Raw genomic sequence first — 23,896 nt, 5'->3', positions numbered from 1 at the left:
CATTTTAGCAAAACAAATATACATTTGAAGTCAGAATCATGACCCATCATGATGAGAGGTATCAAAATCAACCACTAGAATTTGGCAATGCATCTTTATCACAAGCAATGCTTCCAGCAAAATCTAAAGAGCTTGCACATGTGAAACAGTTTGGAAAAACAAAACACATTCCTTAATTAGAATACTGCCATTATGGTTGGGATTTCTAACAATGGGTATGGGAGTTAGGTTACCAAATCCCATGGAAAAATCAGAGTTGGGTGTCCAACTCCCTTAGCTGCTTTAGAAAACCCTACCCTGGATAATCTCAAAGTATAAAAGAACAATCATTCCAAGTTTTATTTCTCTAAGGAAATAGTCACTTCCCTCATAACTGAAAATGATGCCATTTTATCACCACAGACTGGTATACTTACTTATCATACTCTTCTGTTTGAGATTGCCCTCTTCTGGATAAACCGATTTCTGAGTCGTTCAGCTCATTTCTGTCTCCTAAGAAGCCCATATTAAAGAAAGAAACAAAAATACAGATAAAAATGAAACAGGTGTACTGTATGTAGTTGGAAGCAGTAGAAAAAAAAGAGGCGTTAGCATGCATCCTGACTACAGAAAAATCTCTTAAAAACAGCTTGCTTATGAAACAAGGATCACGGTCCCACTAACACACAAACTTTTTTTTTTTTTTAATTTGTCACCTCAGTGGCTTCTGTAGCTTTTAGATGTAGACAATTTGGAAATACAGTGTCAGTGACTGGAATTTGGTATCATTCTGTCAGAAATTAGAAGATCAAAAACTGTTGAACATCTTGTTTAAGAATATTTTTCAAAATGCAGCATGTTGGAGAAAAATCTTTATCTATAAAGCACTTCTATGACTGAGAAGTAAAACCTCCACTTTCTTTAACAAAAAGAAAGCCTGTGCCTCTACCCTGAACCCCATCTTGTATGAGACTAAAAAGGAGACAGTGCAACTTCTTTCCAAATGCTTTGACATAGTACATTGATATTACAGTATTCAAGCCAAGTGCCTGTCACAGGACAGGATGTGAACAAGTCATATTTCTGTATTTCAATGTACAGATTCTTAGAGCATTTGCATGTTTCTGTCAGGAAATGGATGAGGGAGGGAATCACCACAAAACTCCACTGCTATAGTTTTGCTAACTAAACTTGAATTCAGATGTGGTGCAAAGAAAATAAACTGCCTTTTAGATAAGAAATCTGTATGGCCTACAGTGATTACAGCTGAGCAATTATAGATCACAAGCTTTAGATTGGTGTATATTCAGATCAGTTTAACTGGAAAAAAGTTTTTCAGTTGAACAATCAAATGGACAAGAATTTAGAAAGCTATTGTAGTACTAAACTAAATCTACTGCTTCTTGAGTCATATCTGCTGGGGCTATTCTGATAGCCCTATATAAATGTCAAGAAACATACAGCATACTTATATTGAGGAACAAAAAAACAACCTTAATCAAATACTATATGTAAAGTTCCTTTCAGTGTATATTCACAATATATCTACCAATACCACTTTAGGAAAAAAATTACATTTGAACAAAATTAGGTACCCGCCTTATACCATATATCAATTTCTATATTGGCTTTCTAAGGAAATACAACACTAGCCTGAGCCCCAGGAATCACTGTAAAAGATATTTCCCGTGAGATTTTATTATAGCGATGGCAAAATATACAGTCCATCTTTACTGTGTTTAAACTTCACTTCCATGCACTTCAGGTGCGCAGCAAGCGAGGAGCTATATGATTATTCTCTCCCCCTCAACAATGATTTATTCTGAAGATTTTATAGAAACCCACCATGATGCTTTCATAACAAAGAAATAATTGCATGAGGATCAAAAGTTCTCAAAGCCAGAAAGCTCTCCAATAACCACACCCAATATAGTGTTGTCTTTGAGTGAGAGTCCCTACAAAAATGAAATTCTATCCAGATAAAATAGTGATTGTTCTCTGACAGGTGATGGGGGGATGGTGCTCCAAGAGAAAAATTGTACTAAATGGCAACAGTAGGGTGACCAGATGTCCCGATTTTATAGGGATAGTTCTGATAATTGGGGCTTTTTTTAATATGGGCTCCTATTACCACCCACCCGTCCCGATTTTTCACACTTGCTATCTGGTCACCCTAGGCAACAGAGATCTCTCTTCCCCGCCATTCACGTTCTTATGTCAGCTGACCTGACTGCTCCGACAGTGAATACATTATTTAAAATATAAATATGGCTTAAAGCACATTTACAAAAGGATAAAAAGTGAGACCTAGTTTTTTGTCATATCTTCAACATATTAGTGACTATCATCACTATGAACCACAGAATTAACTTTTAGTTCAGAGATTTAGTTTTATTATTTACATAGTACCTTAGAAGTACACAGCATTTTACATATGTGCAGGAAAAAAGTCCCCACTCAAAGGATCTTATAGCGTAAAACAGATTGATACAACACAGATTATAAAAGGATTAGTATGAGGGTGGCAGCAGACAGCCCTGGAAAGGATACTAGTGATGAAAGAATAAGTGGAAGGATCAAGTTTTAAGGAAGGATCTGATGGAGGAGAGGAAAAAGCCATAAAAATTAGGGCTGTCAAGCTATTAAAAAAATTCATCGAGATTAATCGCACTGTAAAACAATAATAGAATACAATTTATTTAAATATTTTTGGAGGTTTTCTACATTTTCAAATATATTGATTTCAATTACAACACAGAATACAAAGTGTACAGTGCTCACATTATATTTATTTTTGATTACAACTATTTGCACTGTAAAAAAAAAAACAAAAATAGTATTTTTCAATTCACCCAATACAAGTACTGTAGTGAAATCTCTTTACCATGAAAGTTGGACTTAAAAATGTAGAATTATGCACAAAAAAAACTGCATTCAAAAATAAAACAATGTAAAATTTTAGAGTCTACAAGTACACTCAGTCCTACTTTTTGTTCAGCCAATCACTCAGACAAAAAAGTTTTTTTACATTTGCAGGAGATAATGCTGCCATCTTCTTGTTTATAATGTCACCTGAAAGTGAGAACAGGAGTTCTCATGGCACTGTTGTAGCCAGTGTCACAAGATATTTACGTGACAGATGCGCTAAAGATTCATGTGTCCTTTCATGCTTCATCCACCATTCCAGGGAACACGCGTCCGTGCTGATGATGTATTCTGCTTGATAACAATCTGTGACAAAGTTCCTCCTCTGCCTTGGGGGTCCTGCGCTTATTGGCGGATTTGCTTGCCTCAGAGATTCACGGCATCCCTCAGTTTGGCCACTTTTGCTAGTGGCTCAAACCTGCCATTCACTCAGCTAACCTCATCACTGGCCAGCATGGGGAAAAGGAAGGAGAACAATCCCCACAGTCTTGCTGGTCCACCTAGTGGGTTGGGGGACAGGCCAGGGACCTTCCCCTCTGGTGGGACCCACAGTCCAGGTCAACTCCTCCTGTATCTATTAGGGAGTTGGGGAGATGGGGGGAACCCAGGCCCACCCTCTACTCCGGGTTCCAGCCCAGGGTCCTGTGGATCACAGCTGTCTACAGTGTTTCGTGTAACACCTGTGTGACAGCTACAACTCCTTGAGCTACTTCCCCATGGCCTCCTCCCAACACCTTCTGTATCCTCACCACAGGACCTTCCTCCTGATGCCAGATAGTGTTTGTACTCCTCAGTCCTCCAGCAGCACACCCTCTCACTCTCAGCTCCTTGCGTGCCCCTCACTGACTGAAATGAGGTCCTTTTTAAACTAGGTGCCCTGATTAGCCTGTCTACCTTAATTGGTTCCAGCAAGTTCCTGACTGTTCTGGAACTGCCCCTGTTACCTTACCCAGGGAAAAGGGACCTGCTTAACCTGGGGCTAATATATCTGCCTTCTATCACTCTCCTGTAGCCATCTGGCCCAACCTGTCACAAATCCAAAGCAGTGCAGACCGATGTATGTTCATTTTCATTATCTGAGTCAGATGCCACCAGCACAAGGTTGATTTTCTCATTTGGTTGTTCGGGTTCTGTAGTTTCTGCATCAGAGTGTTGCTCTTTTAAGACTTCTGAAAGCATGCTCCACACCTCATCCCTTCAGATTTTGGAAGGCACTTCAGATTCTTAAACCTTGGGTCAAGTGCTGTAGCTATCTTTAGAAATCTCACACCGGTACCTTCTTTGCGTTTTGTCAAATCTGCAGTGAAAGTGTTCTTAAAATGAACAACGTGCTGGGTCATCATCCGAGACTGCTATAACATAAAATATATGGCAGAATGTGGGTAAAACACAGAGCGGGGACATACAATTCTCCCCCAAGGAGTTCAGTCACAAATTTAATTAACGCCTTATTTTGTTAACGAGCATCATCAGCATGGAAGCATGTCCTCTGGAATGGTGGCTGAAGCATGACGGGACATACAAATGTTTGGCATATCTGGCACGTAAATACCTTGCAGTGCCGGCTACAAAAAGTGCCATGCAAATGCCTGTTCTCGTTTTCTGGTGACATTGTAAATAAGAAAAGGGCAGCATTATCTCCTGTAAATGTAATAATCTTGTTTATCTTAGCAATTGGCTGAACAAGCAGGAGGACTGAGTTGATTTGTAGGCTCTGAAGTTTTGCATTGTTTTGTTTTTGAGTGCAGTTACGTAACGAAAAAAATCTACATTTGCAAGATGCACTTTCATGACAAAGAGATTGCACTACAGTACTTGTATGAGCTAAACTGAAAAATACTATTTCTTTGGTTTGTTGTTTTTACAGTGCAAATATTATAAAAAAAAATAATATACACTTTGATTTTTAATTACCACACAGAATACTATATATATATATATATATATATATATATATATATATATATATATATATATATATATATATATATATATAAATATAGAAAAACATCCAAAATATTTAATAAATTTCAATTAGTATTTTATTGTTTAAGAGTGTGATTAAAACTGCAATTAATTTTTTAATCATGATTAATTTTTTTAGTAAATCGTGTGAGTTAACTGTAATTAATTGACAGCCCTAATAAAAATATAAGAAAATTTAAGCTAGATTTAAGTTCAGGAAAAACAAGTTCAAATCCATATGACTTCAATAGGTTTTGCTTCATGTACAAATTCAGATCTTCTATTTATAGACTCAAATCCTCTCTTCTCTTTTTCTATTTGACTGGGTTTTTTTGTTTGTTTTTTTCTGGGGGAAGAGGGAGGATAATAAGTTTATAGTGACTCGTGGCCCAAGAGCAAAGAGTTTTTTCTTATTGAATATAACAAGTCCATTCAAGCTCTCTTCTAATTATTGGACTTTCTTTTCCAAATCAGTTGGTCCCCTGATTAAATTATCCCTTGGATCTGCCATTTGTTATGAGGAGATGATGCAAGGGTGATGCATGGTATTGTTCTCCGATATAGGATAGCGGGTTTTTTTAAACTTGGTTATGTCAATGGATGCCTTAGAAGCCCCTGTAATATGTCAGTCAAGTTTAGTGTCCACAGCACTTACAGGTCAGCAGACCCGATCAAATACAATGCCTAGTTCTTCTATTTCCAAAAATAGTAAAGATCAGTATTATTTTTACCAGAACAATTTCATACAGAAGCATTTTCACTTAGTTCTTAAAATACCTACCCCTACCTCAACACACACAGCTTCATTCCCCAAACATACTACAGTGTCTCATTGCCTCTGTAAGGTGGAATACATCCTAGGGCGGAGGTCTTGCAGCAAGCCGTGGGCCCTTAATGTGGGGTTTAAGAGGTGCATAGCTACCAATGCAGGCCCACTGCACTGGGGTGGATTTCACCCTTAGCTACTATATATCACCTTTTTGACATGAGAAATGGCCCCACCTTCCCCTTGATTCAGTGTAAATGTTAAGTGCTTTCACTTCTTTTCACTGGCTTTTAAATTATTGCATGTAAGTATTAGCTCTGTAGGATGGATTAAGTTTTAATTTTAATGTTTTGTAAAGCGTTTTGAGATTCCTCAGCATGACAAAGTGCTATAAAAGTTTAAGTTGTTCCACAATAGCTGAGGGCCCTATCCCCAAGTTATTTAAAATTTAAATTTAAGTACTTGTAGCAAATTGGCTATCATTTATGAGACTGAAATTACCACGGGACTAGTGACGTACAAGAGCTGAACCGTAAGTGCATTTGAAAATTAGTAAATTAATTTAAAAATGAATCTTAAAAATATACTAGCCATTAAGGAAGAGGAACTGAAGAAGGGATCATATCATTTATTTAGAATGTAATAAATGGGCCATGCACTTCAAGGTAGTCTGCCAATGCACACGTATGTTATCATGCAGCCCACCAGAGCATTGCAACAATGAATTCTTGACATCATAAATGTGTACTTACATCAGGGTGTTTAGATTCTGAAAAATACAGTATACTTTTAACCAACAGTAGCATGCTCTAGGCACTTAGACTTCTTGAGGGGCTTACTTAGTCACTCCTATTCAAAGGAAAAACAATATTTACAGTGTTCTTAAATGGACAGCATTTATATATGGAACTTCTTATACTTTGTATAGTGTAAATAGGAAAGTCTTTAAAGCTAATAAAATACATTTTGTAATACAATTCTCTATTGTTGTATTCTTACATTACTTAATAAAATCCTAAGACATTTAAAATAAAATTTAAAATGTCTTTAGGGAGAGATTTCAGAGTAGCAGCCGTGTTAGTTCGTATTCGCAAAAAGAAAAGGAGTACTTGTGGCACCTTAGAGACTAACAAATTTATTTGAGCATAAGCTTTAGTGAGCTAGAGATCAATCCGATGAAGTGAGCTGTAGCTCACGAAAGCTTATGCTCAAATAAATTTGTTAGTCTCTAAGGTGCCACAAGTCCTCCTTTTCTTTTACGGAAAGAGAAGCACTCTGTTGAAAGGATGTGATGCAGCAGTCAGTCTTTGCCACCATTTTGTAGCAATATGAATGTAGAAAAAGGTAGTTAGTGCTCCATTACTGAATAATTATCCATCTAAATGTCAGCTGTGAACATGTGATCAGTCTTTTTATGAGCCAAAAGAATGTTCCCTTACGTCCATATTTAATTTCAGTATGGAAATACAGTACATGCTCACCTTTCCCATTGACATCTCAATACACAAGCATTTTAGTCCTCAAGGCATTTTTTCCTTTTTATTAAAAAAGCCCATATAATGCAAACCTAGAGTTGTGCAGCTCTGCAGAAAATTGTTTAACACCTGCAGTACAGACACATTTATGTATGACTTGATGAAGGTATTTGCCAACATCCAAATGAAAGAGCTGTTTAAAAACGTACATGCATACACAATGGGCTAGTCACTAATATTGCATATTTTAAAAGCCCCAGCCTGTTAAATTTTTGAAAGATTTTAAAGCTGCATATAATGCTAACATCAGGTATAAAATGTATGTATTAACCTTCTGGGGTATAAATCCAACAAGGCTGAGGCACAGCTTCATTATCTGCAGGCACCCACAAAATCTGCAACTGCATTTCTGTGCTCACAAGAACAAATTCCTTTTTGTTAGTTGCTTTCTAAGACATTGCAACACTGGGAACAGATGAGTCCTCCTCATCTATCAGTCTGTCAAGATGTAGCCATTAGGACACAGGATTTCTAGCCCATTTCCTTTTCCTTCCAGGGTGCAGGCAAGTTTCCCGTGTTAAGAACACCAAAGCTGGAGCACAATTATGGTTAGTATACACCGCCCTATTTAGTCATTTTGCCCAAGCCTGATTCCCGACTGGGTTACTGTACATACCAGTGCCGCCACATTATGGAAAACAATTACCAAGGTATGAGAAATCTGCATTTCCATGAAATGACTACTGCCATTATGGACAAACTAATCTGACTAGCAATGACCACATTGGGAGAGAAGGAGTAACTAACCTAGCCCAATTTAGCTTCGCCATAAAGTGGCAAGAAGGAAGAAACTGACAGAAGGAAGTGGGTAAAGAACACCAGACAGAGCCGGTTGGGGTGAGTAGACCTCCCAAGAGCTGCTTTGGAAGGACCCCTCTGAAAACTTGCCAATCAAAGGCCTAGTAAAATCCTAAAACATTTAAAATAAATGTAAAATGTCTAGGGAGAAAGAGAAGTGGTCGGTTGAAAGGATGGGATGTAGCAGTCAGTATTTGACAGCATTTTGTAGCTATATGAATGTAGAAAAAGGTTGTTACGGCTCCTTTTACACATCAGCTAAAACATACAAAACTTTTCATAGAACCATGTCAGTTTGGGAGAAACTTCATCAGGAAGGTTTCTCAGGTCCAGGATGGGATTTCTGGTCAAATAGAGAGAGACCCACCCTAGAATTGCCATAGCCTGGTGGTTAGGGTGCTCACCTGGGCTGTGAGACACCCTTTGCTTGGTTCGAAGCAGGGGCTTGAACCTGGGTCTACCACCTGGGCTACTGGCGATTCGGGGGGGTGTCCGTGTCTCATTTTTTTGGTGAAATTTCAAAAGGTCTCAGTTTCATTCTGATGAATGGGAATGAGAAACATTTTCAAAATCTCAAAAACTTTCATGGGATGGGAAAAGATCTTAGCTCTAACATGGAGATTACAAACCAAGGCTGGGAACTCCCAAACTCTCTGGCCCAAGTGCTGGCCACTAGAAAGGCTACTTTCCACCACAGGGAAGAGAAAGAAGAATAGTGAGGGTGGATTCAAAAGGGTCCAAGCAGAGAGCATTTAAAAGTTTAGACTTCAAGGAGAATCAAGTAGTTAACAAAGGGACAAGGTAACTGCCTTGAGGAACCAATTGGGTTACAATGGAGTAGAACTCCACAGGAAAACCTCCTACAGACCCCCTGAGAGGGACCTGTATTTTACAGGGCTAGCAGATATTTTTCATAGGAATTTTGGAAGAACTGCAGAATGGAAGGGATAGTGGAGATTCTGTGGGATCTATATCAAGAACGCAGGAAATTCCCCATAGTAAGCAGAGAAGCATCTTTTCAGGTATTGAGATCCCTGACTTCGTTTTGACAGGAGGGAATGTTCATGAAATTAAGGAGGCTAAAGGTCAAGGTGAAGGGCAGGGATCCTGATGTTGACAGCCTTTGTTTCTAGTAAGTGGAGGCCGAGACCTCAGGACAGCTAGAGGTCTATGAAATAGGCCCACCTTGGCTACTCAAGCTATGAGAGGTACTGATGCCTTTCTGTTTTCTTCAAAACCCACCACGTCAGGGGTGGGGAAAGAAGGCATAAGCTACATCCCTTTCCTAGGACATGGAGAAGTTATCCTGCGGCCTGGGGGTCTAGGTATTGACTCTCTGTACCTGAAAACTAGGGAGCTACATTTCGGCATGAAGTAGTTAGCTAAGGGAGGCCAACTGCTTTGTTGAAGACCTCCCGGTAATGAGCTCAGTCTCCCACAAAGAGAGGGCTCTGGCATAGACACTTTGCTTCAACTCAGTACATGTGGACGTGGAGCTTTTATTCCCACAGGGACAGTGTTCCGTGTACAGACTGATGAATACTGGGCTCCACACCCCCAATCTGCAGATGGCATTTGTAGTTTTGTAGAGGTAGAGGGGTCCTGAAGTAGACCCTCATAGTGTGAGACCTGCACAGCCAATTGAGAGATGAATTCAGTCATTGAGGGGAAGGAACTGAGCACTCTGCCTGCTCCTCTGTTGAGTACAGGGAGGATAATAAAGGCTTCCTGCCTCATGCAGCTCACAGTTATTTTCAGGAAGTTCTTTAATGCCAATGACAGACTGATGGGTAGAGTGCAGAGAACCTGTGGGTATGAAAATAGGGATGGGAGGGTTATCACCCTTCCAGTTCTTGAGCCACTACCATTGACTGGAGAAAACCAGAGCACGGTCACCCAGTTAGGAGCTGCTCCTGCCATTGCTTAGACCTGTATTCAACACAAGCCTGTGGGGAGTGGGAGGACAAGATGGGTAGGAGGGAGAATATTTTTTCGCCATCCTCTGGCTTTTTCCGGGAGGACGTTTCCTTTAATTTCCTGTTCCATGTTGTTCTGGAGTTCCACTGACACTTTAAAGAAAGATGGTACTTCATCACAAAAGCATCAGCGGTAGCTGCTTCCGTTAATCAGGAGGACAACTGGGGATGCCCAGCAGCAAGTTGAGAGGAAGACCTGGACACAAAAATCAAACAGCTGGACTGGCTTCTGCCTGCCTGATATTTCTGTGAGGAGGACTCAAACACTTGTTCATACTAATGGCAGCACATGAAGGGAAATAAACTCGGTCCAAATAGAGTAATTGTGCTTCTGTTTGATTTGCTATCAAAAAAGTTTAGAGGAACTACTAACCACTTGTAAGCACAAAAAGGAGGCTTGCCTTCTGAAAATATACCTTAAGAGTATTTAACTCTACAAGAATCTTGGAAGTGAATGGCTATACCTTCTAGGGCTAATTGGTAATACTTATATACGCAAAATATAAAGTAAAGACAACTATTCTGATAGCTAATGATCTTTGGGTACTGTATTAGCATAATTAAAACACAGTTAGTTAATATGCCTGACTATGGAAACAATGATAAACATGAATAGATTCATAGATTCCAAGGCCAGAAGTGACCATTATGATCATCTAGTCTGACTTCCTGTATAACACAGACGATAGAATTTCTTCAAATAATTCCTAGAGCAGATCTCTAAGAAAAATATCCAATCTTCATTTAAAAATTGTCAGTGATGGAGACTCCAGGGAGGGTTAGACTAGATGACACGTTGTAGTCCCGGCTAACCCTGGTAGATTCATAGAATTCACAGAATCTACCAGGACCCTTGTAATGGCTAACAAAACAACAAGAAGGGGTTCTTCAAATATGTCAGACAAAAAAGAAAGATCAAGGCTGGTGTGGGTCCACTGCTCAATAGAGAAGGTGAGCTGGTAACGGAAGTTGATAGGAAGGCAAAGCTGCTTAATGCCTACTTTGCTTCAGTCTTCTGACAAAAAATAACATGTGATCGGACGACTAGCGAAGTTACCATAGACAATAAAGAGGAAAAGATGCAGATTGGGATAAGTACAGAATACGTCAGAGCTTCTGATCAATTTGAATGAATTCGAATCAGTGGCGCCCGATGCTATTCACCTAAGGGTACTGAAGGAATTAGCTGAAGAAATCTCTGAGCTACTGGCAATAATATTTGCAAACTCATGGATACGAGGAGAGGTCCCGGAAGACTGGAGAAGGTTAACGTAGCGCACATCTTTGAAAAGGGGGAAAAGGAACTGGGGAACTATAGACCAGTCAGCCTGACTTCGATACCTGGGAAGCTACTAGAGCAGTGTATAAAACACTCAATTTGCGAATACCTGGAGGATGAAGGGGCAATCACTGGCAACCAGCATGGATTTATCAAGAACAAATCAGTATCATATACTGGAGTAAAAGAACCTCTCTTCTTCTCCTTGAGATTCCTGTTTATGCATCCCAGGATCACGTCAGCTCTTTTGGCCACAGCATCAAGTTGGGAACTCACGTTCCACTGATTATCCAGCACAACGCCCAAATCTTTTTCAGAGTAGCAGCCGTGCTAAGCTGTATCCACAAAAAGAAAAGGAGTACTTGTGGCACCTTAGAGACTAACAAATTTATTTGAGCATAAGCATCAGATGAAGTGATGCATCAGATGAAGTGATGCTCCCTTTTCTTTTTGCAAATCTTTTTCGAGTCACTGCTCCCCAGAATAGCGTCTCCCATCTTGTAAGGATGGTCTACATTCTTTGTTCCTAGACGTATACATTTACTTTTAGCAGTGTTAAAACGCAGTTTGCTTTTGTCCAGTTTACCAGGTGATCCAGATTGCTCTGAATCAGTGACCTGTCCTCTTCATTATTTACCATTCTCCCAACTGTGTGTCATCTGCAAACTTTATCAGTGATGATTTTCTTTTAACAATGTTAAATAGCATTGGGCCAAGAACAGATTCCTGCAGGACCCTACTGGAAACACATCCACTTGATGACCCCCCCATTTACAATTACATTTTGAGATCTATCAGTTTGCCAGTTTTTAATCCATTTACTGTGTGCCATATTAATTTTATATCATTCTAATTTTTGAATCAAAATGTCACGTGGTACTAAGTCAAACACCTTACAGAGGTCTAAGTATATTATATCAACACTATTACCTTTATTGACCAAACTTGTAATCTCATGAAAAAAAGATATCAAATTATTTTGACAGGAACTATTTTCCATAAACCCATGTTGATTTGCATAAATTACATTAATCTCCTTTAATTCCTTCTTAATCAAGTCTCATATCAGCTGCTCCATTATCTTGCTCAAATCAATGTCAGGCTGACAGCCCTATAATTATGTGGGTCATCCTGTTTATCCTTTTAAAAAATTGGCACAACATTAGCTTTCTTCCAGTCTTCTGGAACTTCCTCAGTGCTCCAAGACTTAAGGAAAATCAATGTTAATGGTCTGTGAGCTCATCAGCCAGCTCTTTTAAAACTCTTGGATGCATGTTATCGGGACCTGCTGATTTAAAAATGTCTAACTTTAGTAGCTTCTGTTTAACATCCTCCAGAGATGCTAGTGGAATGGAAAGAGTATTATATCACCATATGATGAGACTACAAATATGGAACAGAAATATTGATTGAAAACTTCTGCCTTTTCTGCATTATTATTGTTAATTCTACCATTTGCATATAATAATGGACCAATTCCATTCTTTTTATTCCTAATATATTTTAAAAACTCCCTATTGTCCTTAACTCTGCTTGACATAGATTTTTCCATGTGTCCCTTTTCTTTCCTTAGGAATTTTCTACAATTTCTAACTTCTGATTTATATTCATTTCTATCAACTTTCCCTTTCTTCCATTTGTTGTTTTATATTTTACAGCTGCCTTCACTTCCGCTCTAAACCAGGTTGTTTTTTTAAACCAGCACAGCCTCTTCCTCCATTGTGGGATTGTCGCTTTTTAGGCATCTAGTAAGGTGTTCTGAAATGATTCCCAAGTATCATACAGATTTTGTCTGACTAAACCCTCTCTCCTAGCTGATCAGGCTCATAATTGTTTTCAGCTTTGTGAAACTGGTCCTATTAAAGTACCAAGTATAGATATTACCAGTCTGGATTGTATTCTGCATGCACAACTTAAATGTTATCAAGTCATGATCACTCATACCTAAGCTATCATTAATTTTTAGTTCTATGATCAGTTCCTTTCGATCTGAAAGGACAAGGTCTAATAAAGAATTCCCCCATGTTGGCTGCAACACTTTTAGAGTTAAGAAACATCTATAATATTTAGAAATTCCACAGATGCTTTAGTAATTGCAGCATGAGATTTCCAAAATATGTCACTCAAATTCAAAGTCCCCTATGATCACGCAGTTTCCCCCCTGAACGTTATAGATAGGTGCATAAGGAGGTGGTCATCCTATTCCCTAGTGTGATCTGATGGTTGGTAGCAGACACCAACTAATTCCTCATCTGTTAGGGAATCTATCCATAAGCAGTCAAGATCATTTTCTTCTGAGTTACCAGTGACTCAGAAACAGGTAATGCCATTTCTGACGTACAGTGCCACTCCCCTTCCCCTTTTGCCTACTCGATCCTTCCAAAATGGGTGATAACCATTGATTTTAACTTTCCATTCATGCAAATAATCCACCAGGTTTCAGTAATACAAACTAGATCAAATTTATGCTAGTAAATGAGCAATTCCAGTTCCTCTTGTTGTTACCCATGGCTCTTAGCATAGGCAATTCAAGAATTTCTTCTCTTTATGTCTGAAGGCTCCTTGATTTTGTTCTGAGCATCTCAATTTTTTGCTGAGTGCTCACATCTTCTCTTTTTATCCTTCCCTTTTGCTACTAGTTTAACACTCTCCTGAATACTCTAGTCTGCCTGCCCCCAAGGAGATTGGTCCCTGTTCTACTGAGGTGGAGGCCATCCAAACTATACAGCCCCTACTCCCCATAGAAGGTGGCCCAATCTACCACAAAACCAAAACCCTACACCAATTACCTAGCCAGCAGATACATGAAAGAAAGCACAGGAGTAGAGTTAACTAACTGTACTTCTATATCATCTTTGATCAGAGAATACCAAAGCACCTTTCAAATATTCATAAAGACTCAAAACCCCCACAAGAGAAGCACACACTACACCCATTTTACTGACAGGTAAACTGACATTCAGAAAAGGTTAAATGACTTGCTCAAGGTCAGTGGTAGAACTGGGAATACAGCTCCTCTATTCTAATTACTAGATTACACTGCCTTCCAAATTATTAAAACATGATTTCTTTTATAACATTCTCAGGTAATATGCAGCAACTCCAAAATATATGCTCCCTTTCATTCACAAAAGTAGTACCCACTGTCACTGTAAATGAAAGCTGTGAGTTGGAGAGAGAGAGAATGTGCAAAAGTTCATTGTGAGCAAAAGTTGGTCTAATTCCAGGAAGGAATGGAGTTGCCCCCCCCCCACATGCTAGTGGTTCTATACTGAACAAAGAAAAGAAAAGCCTACTACAGGATAGTCATCATAATTACCTCAAAAGCTTACATTTATGTGATGAGAGCCCTAAAAATGTTGGATTTCACCATAAAGATCAAAACTCCTTAAGAGAAAAAAGAAATCAGACATACCAGATGAGACATAAATTACTAAATCAAGACCCTGATTTAATCAATAACAAGACATTTTTTGCAATAAGTAAAAGAGAATGTTCAACTAACCATTTGATAGACCATTTCCGAGCTTTTGTACATTATGACTTGTGGGAGATGAAAATGCACTGATTTGACATGTTCCCGTTGTTGGTGAATATGAGCTTAAATTTTTCTTTCTGGTCTTCAAAGGTGTTGCTTCATGTGGCTAAACAAAGTTTAAAAAAAGAATAAATAAATGTTGGTTCATAGGGAGGTCCTTCCATATCCCTTATGTAACCCTGACAATTCCAATCCCTCCCTCCAATTTCCATTCTCAGTGCTTCACAATTACAGCCTCCACACTTCCTGTTAAGGTGGACCATACAGTGCTCCCAGAACCAGTCAGCATACAGTCTCTTAAAATGGCCCAATTTACTAACGTTTAATCAAGCAGTATAGGCCAAGTTGTAACTGTATTTTCAAAGAGATTCCTAATTTTGAGTGTCCCTGTTCACGAACATCCCCAAATGTACACGCAAACAGCACCGAAATATGCAAATTAAGCTGTTAGATGTCAACCTCTCAGCTTTCATACACAAATCCAACTTGCAAGGTACCTAGAGATATAGATGCCTAAACTGAGTGCCAAGTCCTCTTTTGAGCAGTTAGTCTAAAGGTTAATTCTTTTGGGAAAAATAAGTTAATTTGATGTTACTATGGCATGCACTTTCCTTTCTAATCAGAATTCGTTATGGTTAAAAATCATGGTCAGAATTTTTAGACTTTTTATTTCACTAAAGATTCATCTTATTTTTATCCGTTTTTATCAAGTGTTTGATTTCCTAAAAACAAAAGAAAAATCAGTGTTAAGACAGCAGAGGTCAATTAAAACCAAAATTAAGTCTCTAGTTTAAAGTAATATGATTACTAACCTAAAGGGAAAGGAGTATTTGTGGCACCTTAGAGACTAAAAAATTTATTTGAGCATAAGCTTTCATGAGCTGCAGCTCACTTCATCGGATACATGCAGTGGAAAATACAGTGGGGAGATTTTATATACACAGAGAACATGACACAATGGCTGTTACCATACACACTGTAAGGAGAGTGATCAGGTAAGGTGAGCTATTACCAGCAGGAGAGAAAAAAAAAACTTTGTAGGGATAATCAAGGTGGGCCATTTCCAGCAGTTGACAAGAACATGTGAGGAACAGTAGGGCGGAAAAATAAACATGGGGAAATAGTTTTACTTTGTGTAATGACCTATCCACTCCCAGTCTTTATTCAAGCCTAATGTAATGATGTCCAGTTTGCAAATTAATTCCAATTCAGCAGTCTCTCGTTGGAATCTGTTTTTGAAGTTTTTTTGTTGAAGAATTGCCACTTTCAGGTCTGTAATCGAGTGACCAGAGAGATTGAAGTGTTCTCCAACTGGTTTTTGAATGTTATAATTCTTGACATCTGATTTGTGTCAATTTATTCTTTTACGTAGAGACTGTCCGGTTTGGCCAATGTACATGGCAGAGGGGCACTGCTGGCACACGATGGCATATATCACATTGGTGGATGTGCTGGTGAACAAGCCTCTGATAGTGTGTCTGATGTGATCAGGCCCTATGATGGTATCCCCTGAATAGATATGTGGACACAGTTGGCAATGGGCTTTGTTGCAAAGATAGGTTCCTGAGCTAGTGGTTTTGTTGTGTGGTGTGTGGTTGCTGGTGAGTATTTGCTTCAGGTTGGGGGGCTGTTTGTAAGCAAGGACTGGCCTGTCTCCCAAGATCTGTGAGAGTGATGGGTCATCCTTCAGGATAGGTTGTAGATCCTTGATGATGCGCTGGAGAGGTTTTAGTTGGGGGCTGAAGGTGATGGCTTGTGGCATTTTGTTATTTTCTTTGTTGGGCCTGTCCTGTAGTAGGTAACTTCTGGGTACTCTTCTGGCTCTGTCAATCTGTTTCTTCACTTCAGCAGGTGGGTATTGTAGTTGTAAGAATGCTTGATAGAGATCTTGTAGGTGTTTGTCTCTGTCTGAGGTGTTGGAGTAAATGCGGTTGTATCGTAGAGCTTGGCTGTAAACAATGGGTCGTGTGGTGTGGTCTGGATGAAAGCTGGAGGCATGTAGGTAAGTATAGCGGTCAGTAGGTTTCCGGTATAGGGTGGTGTTTATGTGACCATCGCTTATTAGCACCGTAGTGTCCAGGAAGTGGATCTCTTGTGTGGACTGGTCCAGGCTGAGGTTGATGGTGGGATGGAAATTGTAAAAATCATGGTGGAATTCCACAAGGGCTTCTTTTCCTTGGGTCCAGATGATGAAGATGTCATCAATGTAGCGCAAGTAGAGTAGGGGCATTGGGGGACGAGAGCTGAGGAAGCGTTGTTCTAAGTCAGCCATAAAAATGTTGTTGTTTACCAAACTAGTAGTCAATATTTTTACATGTGTTAGAAGAAAACACATTGACTGGAATTCACTGGTACAGTAGAATCTCAGAGTTACAAACAGCTCGGGAATGGAGGTTCTACTGTATACATTTTGCTTCCTGGACCAGATGTTAAACTATAACCCTGAAAAAATTGAGCTCCACTGCATTACCACTACACAAGAAATTAGGAATCTGCCTGTACATCAAGGACCTAAGTTCTGATGATGACTTGCATCCTACTAAGGAAGAAAATAGCAGCTTCAAGTAACACCAGTGATGATTAGGTCAAAAACGAAACACACGAAGACACCATTAAACCCAAACAACACTAAAAAGAAAGCCTCCCACTTCACTGAAGCCAGAATTTCACCCTTATATCCTTAGGGGTGATAATAAAGCCCCCAGACACTTTCAAATGGTATAGCGACCACCAGTTTTTACCTCTGACTGAATTTTAAGTATTAAGCAACATGCATAACAGTCAACACACAATCATATATTGACGCTTCAAAGTAAAATAAGCAACCAGATGACCCAGCAATTGAACAAGGGGCCGTAAGAATGAAACACTGAACCAACTGGAAGGCCCAGCTTCAAGATTTGCATAATAACGTTTCCCTTATATCTAGCAGCTATCTAGCAGCTATCATACCAAGGGACTTCAAGTCACCAGGCAAGATATCTCTGCTCTACACATTGCTGGCATAGAAGATGGAAACAGACTGGTGCTCAACAGGTGCAGGCACAGTGAAGAGAAAGGGACATTTTGGCTAATGACATTTTTTCCCTGAAGATATTTTACTGAAAAAGTTTTTCCTATTAAATTTTTAAGCCATTAAATATACCACATCTAGGTATTTGACAACTTTTTCCTCTCCTTGGAAACAAGAGCTTTCAGAAAGAAACCCTCACAGAAAAGCAGAACAAAAACAAAAAGTGCTTTTTGTCATTTTTGTTGTTTTAATTGTTAAATTTGGTTTCGAAAGTTAGGCAGCAACTTAATTTAATTGTTAATCCATACTTTCACAAATATAAAAACAGCTCACAAAACAGGAAGCAGCCTTCTCTCCTGTCACTACAATGTACTGTATACCACAAAACTCAATATCTATAACCTGTTTTTTCTGTGTATTACTCATACCATTTCTTCAATTTCACACATTAGTTTACAGCAATGTTACTAATCGTGTTTATAATCTCTTCAGTTAAGCACCATACATTAATGATAGAAAAAATAATTACAGGGCTTTATGCATATTACACAGTTTTGACACCATGAATAAAATGTAAAATCACAGTCTTCCCCATTTTTGCTCATTAAAGATCCTCTGATACTTTACGCAGTATTCTAGCTGATTTCAATTTGATTATCTGTATTTTGCTTACCTAAGTTTCCCTGCAGTTTCAAATGAATATAGTATTCCTTACTTTTTATCCTGAATTTGTTCAACGTTGCTATGCACAAATGTTCTTCTGGGGCAAGAACCTCACCTCACCCTGACTCCTTGAAACAAAGAGCCAGAGCAGCGTAAAGGGCTCCAGAGATATGTCTACACTGCACCTGGGTGTGAGCCTCCCAGCCAAGGTAGACAGACTCGTGCTAGGGTGCTAAAAACAGCTGTATGGACATTGTGGCTCCAGCAGAGACTTGAGCTAGCCACCCAAACTAAAGCCCCCCCAATCCTCTAGACTTGAGCTCAGGTGGCTAGTTTGAGTCTCCACCAGAGCTTCAACGTCCACATGACTATTTTAGCATGCTAGCTCAAGTCCCTCAAGTCTGTCTACCAGGGCTGTGAGTTTCTCTCCTAGCTGCAGTGTAGGCATACCCTGAAAGCCCATGACCCAGCCAAGGGAGAATTCCCCAGTGCAGGAACGTCTTGCATGCTCTGGCATAGGAGCACGGGCAAGGCTGGGAGCAGGAGGGTTGTGTTGGGGGTAGGGGCTGCTACACAAAAGTCTAAGGAGAAAGTACTGAATCTAAGTTATGCATGGGGCCTCTTCAGCCTTCAAGTAGCCCAAGATCAGGAGGGCACAAAGGTGGCTTCAAGACACTTTTGCTGCTCCCTGCCTCCCCCGTGTGGGAATTCAGTGTTGCTACTTTTAAAGAAGAGGCTACATTTCAGCAGTGGGTAGAATGACGTGTACTATAAACCAGTTAATATTTATTTATTTACAGGATTCTAAATATTTTTCAGACAAGGATACGTTCTTATGGGGAGCATCCTTGTTGTCACAAGTCTACAGAGACGATAAACATGAAAAACGGAGGATGGGTGTGTACCAAAATGCCTAATGGTCAATTATGTAACAACCTGCCCATAGGAGAAGTTTCTTCCTAACTCCAGGCAATCAGTGGTTGGTTTATGTCACATATGGGTTTATGTCCCTATTTTTTCCTCTGTGTAGCTTTTTATGAGTATTCTCATTATGCATATTAATGTCTATTTATTTATTTATTTCTAAGTTCTTTGCCCGCAGCTGTTGGTGAGGCTAGGAGTTCCACAGGTTAATTATGTGTGGGGTAAGAAAAAGAAAATCCTTTTCAGTTTTAAATAGGCCACCTTTTAATTTCATTCACTGTCCTCATGTTCTTGTATTATAGAAAAGGATAAATAGGAACGCTCAATTTACCTTCCCAATAACACTCATTATGTTTGTATACCTTTATCCTATCCCCTCTTCTTCATTTTCTTAAAATAAACAGTCCCAATCTTTTAATCTATCTCTATACAAAAGCCTTTCCATGCCTCTCATCATTTTCACTGTCTGGATCTGGAACCCTTCTCTTTCTGCAATTCCTTTTTTAACAGGGTGACTAGATGATGGAACATTGTTTTATAGAATAGCCTTATATTTTAAGTAGTGCTTTCTATCTTGGTCCTTGCGCATTATAACATTTTGTTTGCTTTTTTCTTTTTTGACCGCCTTTGCAGACTGAGCTGAAGTTTTCTCTGAACTACCCACAGTGATACACAGGGTTTCTGAGCAGTTACTGTGGGTTTATAATAAAGCAATGTTTATGAGTTGATCTAATTCATTCTTCCAATTTGCATTATCTTGTATATATTAACATTGAATTTTGATTTGGTGCTCATTCATCTAGCTTTCCTATATATCTCTGAATTACTCAATCTTCTCCATTGTTTTGAGTAGCCTAAATAATTTTGTATCATCTGCAGATTTAATAATTTTATATCATCTTTGCATCCTTTTTTTCCAGTTCATTAATATTTTAAACAACCCCTGTCCTAGCAGGAAACCTTGGGCTACCCTACTGCTAACCTTTTGCCACATTAAGATGAACTGAGCCCATCACTGCCAGTAAAGACAGTTTTTCAGAGAAATATTAGTTACAAAATGCTATCAATGGTACATTAGGCATTTAACCTACATCCACCCTGTTTTGCAAGATGGAGATCCTGTGCGGCCCCACTGAAGCTTCAAGGAGCCCTCTCTGTTTAACCTTGAATGCCTGACATTGCAGCCACCATATTTCTGGACATGAAGGAAGTCTCCTTTGAGCATCTACCTTGGAACAGAGTTACTGCAGCACACAACCTCTGTGGCAATCAGAGTTTCTCTTCAGGGAAAGAGAGTCCAGATCTGTTGCATAGCTGGGCAAATCCTTATGATGTCATACCAAAATTACACAGTTTTAACCACTCATTCCTGACTTTTTAAATACAGAAGCAGAGGTCACATCAGGTGAGGGCATAGCGGGAGAAGATTGGCATTTTGTGCCCATGGAGATGGTCCTGGGAGACAAAGGAGAAGCAGCAGTATGGGATGGGGATGCAATCTGTGCAAGAGGAGAGGTGCCATATAAATTAAAACTTTATTGTAGTCACGTTACAGTTCATAGCCCCCCAATATACAAACAACTTCAAGTGAATATTTTAACCCATCATATTCTGAAAAGCTGATGTAAACAAGGGCTTTTATTATAGTCATTTTACTGCAGAAGGAAAGTCTAGTCTGAAATGCAATTCTTCTCTGTTAAACCACTTTTGTTGCCATCTCAGAAAAATAACAGCTTTAGGGTAGGAAAAAACTGTGTTTAATTTCAGGCTGGACCACTCATCCACAACAATGCTACTCCGACCCAAGAAACAGATGCAAAATTACAGTCACAGCTGCATTCTCCGCAGAACAAGTTGGGTAATGGTACACTAAACTGCTAATTAAATTGCTAATGATTTTTTTTTAGTGCCACTGCGGTATTTTGCCACCTTTATTTAAATAAAAAAGTATCCAGCAAATTTTTAAAATTGCAAGTTTCTATTTTGCAAAATACCAATGAGACTTCTAAATATGTATCACATATAAACAAATCTCTCTAAAATGACATAGCCATGTGGAGATTTACCAAAAGCTCATTTACGGACCAGCTATTTTTTCCAATATACTTTTCCACTAATTTTCCTTCCCTTTAAGGCTACCATCCTCAGGAACTCCTCCGTGATAGCGTTTGTAGCAACACCCACTGTTGGTACAGGTAGATAATAAACCGACATATGTCATGACATGCTGGCACTGGGAATATACAATGGCTGCATTTACAAAAAATAATAGCAACAGTACAATTTTATTTTTATTGTGATAACTGTGGTGAAATTTATTGCAGCGTTAGTATTTTATTGTTTCATTATGCCAGATTAGCTGAGGGATGTAATTATATCCTTGACATAAAAATGCTTTTAATGTTTTCATTTCAATTTTGCAGCTTATAATATGAAGATTATAGCATTATCATAATTCCATATTGTTACATGTACAATTAGATGGCAGAACATTTGCTACCATAATTATGGAGCTAATTTCTAATAAATGCTTTCAACAAGGTTCCTAATTCATTCAGCTCTCGGACAAGTAGCGAAGATAACCAAAAATATGCCTATTTCTCCAGTTATAGCCAATTTCTTCATGCAGATAAATACTTCACTTATTGACAGGCAATGTATACAAAAACAATAATTTCATGCCAAAGATTTTTAGTAATCACTTCTCCTTAGTGAGACTTTTGTAGACTGTCAGCCAATCCACTATAACATAACCCTAATGAAATGCTGTGTATTTATGTAAATTCCATATAATTCCAATAATAAAAGTGAATACAGTACTTACGTTATCTTTCGCAAGGGTCTCCAACTTCAGTGCTCTCTTAACTCTGCAAGCAAAAGACAGACAAGATTTATACTCCTTCAAATACAAAATGTCTAGTAATAAGATCAATCATCTGTGGTCTTAAAATAATTATTTTTTCTTAGTTATGAATGCATTAAATCTTCTATGCATTAAATGCTACTTGAGGGAAAGTAATCTCAGATACAGCAAATTCATTAACTGATTCAAAGAACGTGTCAAAAAGGTTGCTTTTTTGGAAGCTGGAACACAAGTGTTTGTACTAAAAAACATCCACCTCTCCATTATTTACCAGTTTAAACCAAGAGACTGAATTATATAGTAAAAAACAGGCATTTGTCTCTTTCAGACAAAATGCCAATTATTAAAATAACTGTACACAAGTGCACTCCAACTTACATACCTTCTGGGTAGGTGTTATAATTATTTTGCCATTAGTAGAAATAATGTATTAAGTATTTAAACATGGATACAGCAAGGTGAAAAAAGTAGTTCTTCCCATCATTTTAGCTCTTAACATGATTCAATGCTACCAGACTATGACTTAACTGGGGAACAGATGCTCTATGTCTTTACAAGTCCCCAAACCATAAGAAACTATTTTCTAGTCTTCTTCACTATACTGATTCAGGAACATGCCAAGCTCTCTCTGCAAAATTTGCTCTGCTGAACTGGATGCCCAGCTGTTAATGGCAACACTAGGAAAGGAAAGCTGAATATTTATAATTCTTATATCGTACAGCTGTCTTCTAAAGAGCAGTCATCAAAATTTTATTGAATGCAGGCTAAATACTCAAAGGAAAGAAAGGTCAACATAAATTAAGACTATTTTACCCAGAGACAACCGCAACTTAAGTACTTTCTTAAATCTTAAACAAAGCTTAAAGCATTATATAAAGTAACTAAAAAATTATGAAAATCTTTTTAAAGTCATTCTATAAGAATTTTACACATTCATTTCAGATTAAACAAGCTTTGGAAAATGCACTTTACTTCAAAATGTAAATGCACTGATTTCATCTTGGAAAAGATTGTTTTGACTCATTAGCAAGTAAGATGACCTCATTTAAAATATACCGTTGTTTAGAGTGTGCCACTATTTCTGGTTTCAAATGTGAAGGCATTCAAAAATGAATTAAAAATGCATCTTTGAAATATTATTCATGTAATATGACTGTATGAGATAACACTGGTTTACAATTATCTGTATTTTAAAAAGATAATAGGAAAAAATACTATATTAAAAAAGCCAAACATGTAAGATTTACATTTTCTATATTAAAAAACCCCACAAACTCTTGCCAAGGGACAGTCAAAGGTGTAACAGTTTGATGGAATTCTTTACAATGTGTGTGGGTTGTTTTTTTTTGTTTTAATATAGTGACCCATGTTGCTTAAGGAATGCAGACTCCATTATATCTTCCACCCCAATGGCAGCAGAAAAACATTATATACATTAATACATTCTCTCGGTTAGGGTGCTCTGGGAGCCAATGCATTTGCATGTTATACAAAGGTATCCCTTCCAGCCCTACATTTCTGATTCTATGTTATGATGGAAGTTTTTATGATGGACTTCAAAAGGAGCTGGAAGCCAAAGTACAGCAGAATCTGGACTTGAGATAGCTTTATGATGAGGACAAATGAAAAACTGCATGAAAATCCTAAATACGGATTTGGGAAATTTCTCGGA

At 38.5% G+C, this 23,896-nt stretch overlaps 1 protein-coding gene across 2 annotated transcripts in view; it reads right to left on the bottom strand.

Annotated features, from left to right (window-relative positions):
* ITGB3BP (integrin subunit beta 3 binding protein) overlaps positions 1 to 23,896 on the bottom strand; it is a 56,083-nt gene that overhangs the window by 24,463 nt on the left and 7,724 nt on the right. For both annotated transcript variants that reach the window (XM_073357461.1, XM_073357462.1), the window contains 3 exons: positions 22,186 to 22,228; positions 14,729 to 14,867; positions 417 to 492 (listed from right to left, as the gene is read on the bottom strand). In XM_073357461.1, the coding sequence (XP_073213562.1) occupies positions 417 to 492; positions 14,729 to 14,867; positions 22,186 to 22,228 (258 nt within the window). The remainder of the gene's footprint in view (positions 1 to 416; positions 493 to 14,728; positions 14,868 to 22,185; positions 22,229 to 23,896) is intronic.

The sequence above is a fragment of the Lepidochelys kempii genome, chromosome 8 (genome assembly GCF_965140265.1).
Source record: "Lepidochelys kempii isolate rLepKem1 chromosome 8, rLepKem1.hap2, whole genome shotgun sequence".
NCBI classification, from domain to species: Eukaryota; Metazoa; Chordata; order Testudines; family Cheloniidae; genus Lepidochelys; species Lepidochelys kempii.
The sequence above is the reverse complement of the archived record's forward strand: the minus strand, read 5'-3'. Positions and strand labels throughout refer to the sequence as shown.